This window comes from Teleopsis dalmanni, chromosome 1 (genome assembly GCF_002237135.1).
Source record: "Teleopsis dalmanni isolate 2A chromosome 1, ASM223713v2, whole genome shotgun sequence".
NCBI classification, from domain to species: Eukaryota; Metazoa; Arthropoda; class Insecta; order Diptera; family Diopsidae; genus Teleopsis; species Teleopsis dalmanni.
Genome location: NC_051846.1, coordinates 98442471 through 98452157, shown reverse-complemented (window position 1 = coordinate 98452157; position 9687 = coordinate 98442471). Strand labels below are relative to the sequence as shown.

General features: G+C 34.1%; 1 protein-coding gene across 1 annotated transcript; it reads left to right on the top strand.

The window, feature by feature from the left end:
• The first annotated feature begins 4806 nt into the window (after positions 1-4806).
• On the top strand, positions 4807-9215 carry LOC119690188. Its single transcript, XM_038105197.1, has 5 exons — positions 4807-5213; positions 5293-5508; positions 6048-6733; positions 7066-8616; positions 8749-9215. The coding sequence occupies exons 1-5, from the start codon at positions 4807-4809 to the stop codon at positions 9213-9215; spliced, it is 3327 nt and encodes a 1108-aa protein (XP_037961125.1).
• Positions 9216-9687: the final 472 nt, after the last annotated feature.

Sequence of the window (9687 nt, the reverse complement as noted above, 5' to 3'; positions counted from 1 at the left end):
ACCATTCCTCAATTATTTCGCGCATTTGCTTACCGTTTTCAAATCTTTGCGCTGCTATAGCAACTTGTAAATCACGATGATTCAGCCCCCGTCGCGTATACTGAACAATAGAGGATTCACTTAGCTGAAAACGTTTGCCTAAGGCATAAACTTTAAAGCAGTAATCGGATATATGTTCACCTGTGTTACGTACTGATTCGCTCATAATGCGGTGCACTTGCGCTTCGTTGTAAGTTACACAAAATTCGTTTTTCAGTTCTGTTGCAAAATCATCCCAACCAGACATGAGCCACTCCTTTTAATCGACCGTAAACAGCCAATAAAACACGTCTAGTTGATAAGCACTCATGACACTCCCAACACGATCAATGAACTGCTAAACAGTTAGCGACTGCTTGTTAGTTGGATCAAACTCTGGAATCATGTCTGCTATTTCCTTAATTGACCGAAACCCGCCGTATGCGTTTGTAGAAATTGATGGCGTTACAGATTGACTCACACTTTCCTCTAATGGCTGATTATTCATAGGCGTCTGCATTACATTTACGTCAACTGTTTGTTGCTTGCTCTGTTGGAACATGCTGATAATAGTTTCCATCATACTACGCAGGTCATTGATTTGCTCCTGTAAACCAACATGCATTACCGTTGGAGCTTCAATTTCATCAGTATCGATTTTTTCTGTTAACCGCAATTCTAATTCCGCTCTCGTACCAGCTGTAGCTAACCCCTCTTCACGCAGTATAACTTTTAGTTAATCAATTTTTAATTCACTAATTTTCGGCATTGTTGATTTTGTTGACGTTAAACGTATTCGTAAGTATATTATTATTTAGTTTCGTTGTCAATATACATTAACAACTCGTTCGTTTTTTTCAATCGTTCAATCGTTTCTCCTTTTTTTTATCCGTTTCTCTAGTAATTCACAACTTCGTTAACATTTTATGATCTATTTTAATTTAGTTTTTGTTGTCGTTTTGTATACATTTTCTTATTCTTGCGCTTTTCAACTTTGTTTGCTTATTTGTCTCTTTTGCAGGCACTAATCACAATTGGGTTAACACGCAAAATATAATTACAAGAATTTCACAAAGCGCGCACAAAACATGTCTATTGGAGCGCTAGGGCTGCTGTACTTTTATACTTAAAACTTGTCCGTAAAATTTGTTCAACACACTTTTATTTATTATCCCATTTCTGAACTTTAAAATAAATGTTTCAAACACTTAATATTTGTTTATCATTTTATTTATGTGTTGACCTTTTAAATATCACAAAATATAAATGTATGTGTTGAACTATTAAATATTACAAAATAAAAATATAAACGAATGTTATACCGCGAGCGACTGCGTTCAACGTGCTGTCTCGTTGCGAGGTAAGCGACAATTACTTACTTTCATTGTTTCCCCTCAACACATGAGTAACCTACGAGACTAAACAAATTAATTTTTTATTAAATTCTTGTGAACAATTTTTTTTTGATTCTGTTACTATTGGCTATTCCTATTTTCTTTTACAATTTCCTTCTTATATTTTGGAGAAAGTTTAGTGCCTAATCTTTTGTTAATTTTTACAAAAACTTCTTGTCCAATGTCATAGTTCTTAAATGGAGTTCTATTTTTATTATGGAATGTAAGATCTGCTTTCTGTTTTTGCGTCAAATTTCTAATATTTTCTTTTCTATCCATTTCTAATCGTTTCGGATCAGTATTCACTCTTCTACCGAAGAATGCTTCGACCGGTTTTCTTTTCGTGGTTGAATGAATAGTGTAGTTGTACTTATAAACAGAATTATATAGCAAAATGATTTGTAGCCATTCTCCGCTTTCAAGCAACGCATGACTTTTGTCAGAGTGGAATGAAAACGTTCGACTTGCCCATTAGACGTACTAGTATATGGTGGCGTTCTGTAAATTTGGATGTTGAATTGGTTTTCTAACATGAACACTATAGACGATGAATTAAGTGATTTTTCGTTATCCATCACAAGTATTTCTGGAACACCAAAAGAAACCAGCATTTGCCGTAAAGGCTCTTTAATATCCTCCGCTGCTCTTGAATTAATAGTTCTAGCTTGCGTATACTTTGAAAATTTATCGATACCAGTAAGTACAACCTTTTTACCTGTAATGAAGATGTCAATATGAATAATTTGTCCGGCGAACTGTGGTATTGGAGTTTCCTGAATTAGTGTTCATACTTGTTTTCTCTGCAAATCCTACATTGTGAGGTTATTTTTTTTATTTTAGCTGCCATACGTGGAAAGTAAACGTTTTCTAGCAATTGTTTCTTATTTTTCCTATCATTTCGATGTGCTCTGGTGTGCTGTTTTATAATTTTCTTATCTTGGTGACTTTCACAGGTCAGGTCGATGACCATGTTTCTACTATATTGAACTCTGTACTTACTAAAGTGAGAGGAGTAGATTTCTTGAAGTTTGCCCAAGATTAGATCTTCTGTTTTAATGTAGTTAGTAACAGATGGATTAAGATATCGTCTTAATAGGTATGCAAGAATATTTGTTTACTTGCTTTATTATAACTGAATGCCTATGGTATGTGTGGTGAACAATTTGAAACTGATAAAAGGGAACTTCTCCTAAAGAGATGATTATTTGGTTCTTGAAACAATTTATAGGGGCTTCAGTATACGATATTAGGTTTTGTGAAGAGCTTTCATCGCTATGTTGCGTAACTGTCATGGAATTATTCTGTAAATTCTGTGGAATCCTTGACAAGGCGTCAGCTACCTTATTCGCTCTACCTGGCTTGTACTTTAGCTCGTAATTATACTCCTCTAAGATTGCTTTCCATCTTTTAAGCTTACTATTTGTATTTTCGTTACTCAGAGCGTAAGTCAACGGCTGATGATCCGTGAATATTTTGACAATTGCTGATCCATATAGGAAGTTTTTTAATGATTTTAGTGCCCATATAATGGCAAGCATTTCCTTCTCATTAGTGGCATAATGCTCTTTAGTTTTACTTAAAGTTCGTGAAATGAACATGATTGGCTTATCATTCTGAGCTAACACAGCTCCTATTGCGTGATTTGAAGCATCTGTTACCAATTGAAATTCTTTCCTAAAATCAGGATAAGTGAGCATATCATCCTGAGATGTTAGTGAACTTTTTAATTTATCGAATGATTCCATGGCTTTTTTATCAAGATATGTGTCCCTCTTCCCCTCTGAGAAGAATCGTCAGCGGTTTTGCTAACGTCGCATAAATTTTAATAAACCGTCGGTAACTTCCAGACATTCCAAGAAAAGATCGCAGATCTTTTACCGTTTTGGGATAAGGAAAGTTATTGATTGCGTTTACTTTAACTGGAGTTCTTATTCCATCGGAAGATATTAAAAATCCAAGAAACTCGACTTCCTGCTTTAGAAATTCACTTTTATCCTGCTGAACTTTCATATTTGCTGCTTGTGGAGTTTGAAAATTTTTTTTCATATTTTCAATGTGGGACTCTTCATCTTCGCCAAGAATAATTATGTCTTCCCAATATGTTCTCTTAATATGTCATCAAGAGTTCTTTGAAATATCGAAGGACCATTTTTTAAACCGAAAGGGAGTCGTGTAAACTCATATTTTCCGTGGTTAACAGAAAAAGCGGTTTTTTCTATGTCGGCCTCTTTTAATGGGATTTGATGAAATCCACTCTTGAAGTCAGTGACTGAAAAATATTTATTTTTTCCCAATTGGGCAAGTACATCATTAATTTGTGGAATGGGGTATCTATCTGAGACTGTAACGGAATTTAACTTCCTGTAATCGATAATCATTCTATATTTTTTCTTACCTGACGCATCTTGTTTTTTTGGGACAATCCAGACAGGAGAATTATAGGGTGACCGTAAAGGTCTAATTATGCCATCATCTAATAACTCTTTAATCTGTTTTTCAACTTCATCTTTAAGTGTTACTGGATATGCATAATATCTGGAGTAAACGGGATCATCCGCAGTAGTATAAGTCAATTCCTCATTTGGATCGGGATAACTTCTTACTAATTGACTAACTTTCTGTCTTTATTTTTGAGTTAAAATTTTGCCGTGTATGAATCACAGCTGAAAATTCTTATAAACTGTCATTACCCCAAACTCCGTGAAAAGATGTAAGGGTTGGCAGTAAAAATACTTTAACGTTTATGGTTTTTATATTAAATAAATTTATATGCGCATGGTGGGTAATCTCAGTTTTTCCACCTACTAAATTAGCAAAAAATATATTTTCATTGGGTAAGGGATTTTTTATGAGAGAGGGTTGGATATAATTTTTATTTGACCCAGTGTCAATTAAAAATCTAAGAACCTTATTATCGCTCGCCTGACACTTAAAATATGGCAAAGACGAGCTACTAATTCTAAAAAATGAACATCCGTAAGATCGGTGTACTCCTCAGGTATTTCACATGATTCACCTTCTGCGTAGTATTCGTTCAAAGATTGCTGGTACTCGCAGTCCGTACTTTGTAAAGTTTCTTTATTACAATTTTCATACGTGTCAATATTGTTACGAATTTCATCAGAGTAGCGACATAGAATGAAATGTTTAAATATTATTTAAACATTATGTCAATTGATATTTTTATAAAAGGTTAGTTTGGAAATTGTTTTGTGTGAAGCTGTGGTTTTACTAAATTGACTCCTAGTAAATACTAGTCTTTGTAATACAACAAATAAATAAGTATAGTTTCTCCAATTTTAAAAGTTCGTTTCATTTTTTACAAAATCCTGAGATTCGAATAATCACGCAGGCGATTACGTAACATTTGGTGTCAGAAGTGGGATTTTGTAAAATGATGAAATCGGAAGAATTGACTGTGGTTCAACTGAAAGAGCAGTTGGAGAAAGTGGGACTTGGCACAGGTGGTGCGAAAGCAGAACTGCAGTTGAGACTTTGTGAGGCGTTGGAGGCTAATGGCATATACGTAGAAGAACACGAGTTCCTCGATGAAGAACCTGACACGAATAATGAAATTATGGCAATCATGAACTTAATGATGCAGAAACTTGAGAAAAATTCTGAAGAACAGGCGCATAGTTTACGTAAGTTGGACAAAAAGCTGGAACAACAATTTAGTGAAATCACGCAGACATTAGGACAAAATTTTGTCGAATTAAAGATGGAGTTACAACAAGTCCAAATTAAGTGCTCGAGAAGAAAAGAAAGGACCCGAATGTCAGAATGTCCAGGTCTCAAAAGGTGAGACGGTTCAATTGGAAAGCCACGCTGAGAATAGGCAGGTAAGCGGGTCATCTTCAGCCATTCGTGAAACTGGTAGGGTTAAACTACAGGCACCGACGTTTGATGGGAGCTATACTTTTGAAGTGTTCAAACTCAAATTTGAAATAGCGGCTGCAACAAATAATTGGAATATTGGTGAGAAAACGGAATCACTGATTGTGGCACTAAAAGGTAGTGCGGAAGAATTTTTAAAACAAATTCCACCCGAACAACATAAAAACTACCAAGCTGTAATGGATACATTGGAGCGCAAGTACGGTAACGTTTCCATAGCTCCATTACACAGGGTAATACTGGAAGCATAGTCGGTTGTCGGTTGGCAACTCTAATAAAGTAAAGTATTAAAAGTTCTTTAGCGCGGGGTAATTTTTAAAATTTTTTGGTATAATAGTGATTAATTTGTGAGATCCGAAAATAAACTAACAGATATAAGTGTCATCTACCACGGTGCTATCGAGTTCAGTGCTTAAAGTGATTAAAACATTAAATGTTGTTTTCGATATAAAAGTAAGACTTCGCCAGGCAAAAACTACAGTTTCGTGTATAAACAAGCGTAAAGCATAAATATTCGCCTTTGTTATTATTTAAAACAAGCTTTCAATTTAAAACAGTGTTTCAAAGTAATTATTAAACTATTAAAAACTGAACGAATTTCATAAAGAACAGTATCTCAGAAAGGATTGGTGTCTTTATTTTACGTGATCTCGTTGTAAATTACCTAAAAGTAGGCAATAAATTAAATTAAAAAATTATAGTTAACAATAATTAATTTGTTTTAATAAAATATCAAAGACAATCAATTATGCCAAAAATGAATCGCACACCACCGAACGTTCCAGCAGGTGTAAGTGTACCAACAGGCTGCGGTGCGAAAAGAATGTTAAAGGAAACATCGCCTGAACAACAGGAAAGTATGGTAGTCAAAAATTCAGTGGGTAATATGCAGCTGTCAGATCTAATGAGTGTATTATCAAACCTATTAGATGATAAACTACAAAATGTGGCCACAAAAAAAGATCTGGAAGATATAAAAGCAAAGATGGGCAATATAAATCATAAAGTTGAAAATCTAGCTAAGGAGAATAGCGAACTCAAGAAGGAACTAGAGAAATTAAAGCGTGAGAGGGAACATGAGCAATTAGAAATAGACCGCCTTATAAGCCAAAGTAAAAGAAAAAATGTAATATTTAAAGGCTTTGAAAAAGCTAACAGTCCAAAAAAAGCAGTCGAAATGGTTTGTAATCATATATTAAAACTACCGGAGGTAAAAATCGCGTCAGCAAGAATTATCTACACAAGAAATGAAAGAATAAGCGTAGTGGCAGAAATGGGTGCTGAAGACATGGCAACAGAAGTTTTTAAAAGTGTCAAAAATTTATCAGGACATAAAATAACAATAGAGAGGGACTTAGATAAGAAAAGACTAGAATGCAAGAAAGCCCTACTGCAGTTGAAAGCGGATATCCTGAACGTAGACCGTAAGTACAAAGTATATGTAAAAAACGATGCAATCAAGATAGGCGAAAACTGGTGCACATTCAATAAGGAGTTCATCTTAATGTGTGGGGTTCAAAAGGCCGAAGACATCCTTAAGCATAAGTATGGTGATAATATTAAGAAATTTACTTTAGACTTTAAGAACCTATTAGAAAAGTCAAAAAACTAGAATATAAAATAAGTAAACAAATAAAAGAAATAGATAAGCATAGTTTAAGTATAGTATCGTATAATATCAACGGATTAGAAAATAAATTAATGTTTCCAGATTTTTTTAAATACATTAAGCGTTTTGATATACTCTTCTTGTTAGAAACCCATGTGAATGAAAATAAAGCAGAAAGTCTGAGTAAATATTTTGGCGGTTACAATTTAACATGGAAATATGCAACAAGAATTAATAATTATGGCAGATATAGTGGAGGTATACTGCTAGCAATAAAAAAGGAATTGGCAAACCTACGAATTAATTGTTATACTAAAATAATTCAGGAATGTCATGTAATATATATAAAATTCGGACACACTCAAATAAATATAGTACCTTTATACATAAGAAGCGCAATCTGGTCCGACGAATTTAGTAAACTGGAGACAATATTCATGGAAAATGAAATTAAAAATCTTATTGTGATTGGAGACCTGAATGTCAGAATTGGTAAAATGCAAAACTACTTGGAAGAGGAATATATAGCGAACTTTACGGCTGGATTCGAAGAAAGGAAATCTAAAGACGAAGTGGAAAACTCTCGTGGACATAGATTTATACATTTATGCTGTGACAACGGACTTGTAATACCGAATGGAATGACAAAAGGTGATGAGGAAGGAGAAATTACATTCTGTAGTGGAGTTGGAATGTCAGTAAATGATATCTGTGCAGTCTCCCTAGAAATACTTGAATTTATCGATAAGTTTGAAGTCGGAAACACACACTGGTCTGACCATTTTCCTATAGTCTTAACGTTAAGATTGACAGATATAGAAACGGTAAGAAAAAATACAAATTTACTTCCAAAATTGAAATGGAATAAACAGCAAGTAACAGCATATAAACAGCGAATAAGTGAAACCTTATTAAATGTAAAACAGAATAAAGATCTGCTAACTCTGACGGATATAACTTATGTAATTAAATCGGCGCATAAAGAAACACAAATTAGGGAACACTCCTTCGAGAAAAAACAAAATTGGTTTAACTGGAGATGTCATAAAGCGAGACAGGAAACATTCAAAAGCCTAGAAAAATTTAGACAAGTAAGTAGCAGCCAGAACAAAGAGTTTTACTTAAAAGATAATAAGCACTATAAAGTTATATGTGCAGAAGCCAAACAGAGATACTACCAACAATTGGATGCTAAGATACAAAATGTAAAGACAAACAAAGACTGGTGGAAAATTGCAAGAGAAATAAATGGAAATACAAGTTCAACGATTACAATGGAGGCAGAAATGCTGAAATTATACTTTAGTAATTTACTAAACCCATCACGGACATCATTAGATATACAATATGCTCACGGTTATATGGAAGTTTATGAGCTAGACAAAACCATAACACTAAGAGAAGTGAAAGAGTTTGTTGAGCGAACAAAAAATTACAAAGCTCCGGGAGAAGACAGAATACCATACGAATTCATTAAATATGCATCTGATGACCTCCTATCAGAGATAACAATAGCTTGTAATGACATGTTTAACAGCGGTATAGTTGATGAATCGTTTGTGAAAAGCATAATATACCCCATACATAAGAAAGGTCATGTAGGATTACCGTGCAACTATCGCGGAGTATCGTTTATGAATTGTATTGCAAAAATTATGATGGGTGTAGTAACAGACAGGCTAACAAATTGGACCGAAAGTAATAGAATAATAAACGAATTTCAGGCTGGGTTCCGGAAAAATTATTTTACAGTGGATAATATTTACAACTTGTCATCAATAGTACAGATAAATTTTAAAAACAATAAGAAAACGTATGCCTTTTTTGTAGATTTTAAAGCAGCCTTCGATAAGGTCTCTCGAAAGGCGTTAATTTATAAGCTTCACGCAGCTGGAGTCTCAACTAAAATGGTCCGTTTTATTGAAAATGTGTACTCGAACACTAAATGTGCAGTATGGACTGGAAAAGACCTATCTAATGAATTCTCAGCTGTAAGCGGAGTGAAACAAGGTTGTATATTATCACCGCACTTGTTTGTGCTTTATCTCAATGACTTACATGATTTTTTGGGAGGAGGCATACAGATAGAAGAACTAAACATTCGAACTTTAATGTATGCCGACGACATTGTGATACTGGCTGACGATATAACGACGCTGCAAAAAATGATTTATAAGTTGGAATCATACTGCCATAGTTGGAATTTAGAAATCAATCTAAGTCCGCAATTATGGTTTTTCGAAAAGGAGGTAGATTGGCAAATAAAGAAAAATGGTATCTCGGTGGAGAAGAAATAAGAATAGTGAATGAATACTGCTATCTAGGCGTGACATTGACTCCAACAATGAACTTTAGGAAGCATGTAGAGAGGAGAACTATTGCAGCTAAAAATAGTATAAATCTTACGTGGAACAACTTTCTTAGTAGGAACGGCATACCTATAAAAGCAAAATGGAATCTATTTCTAGCAATAAGTAGAGCAATACAATCATATGGTGCTCAAGTATGGGGTTGTACTCTGTTCGAAGAGGTGGATAAACTACAATTATACTTCTTAAAGAAAATATTGAGAATGCCACAATTTACGCCAACATATATTTTAATGTTAGAGACTGGGGCGGAAGATGGACATTTATATACCTTAAAATTGCACCTCAATTACATTTTCAGAACCATGTATATACAAGGTGAAATGAAAAAACTGCAACAAAGTAAAACGCCATAATTTTTTCATTTTTTTTAAATTTTATTGAATGAAAGCAAAAAATG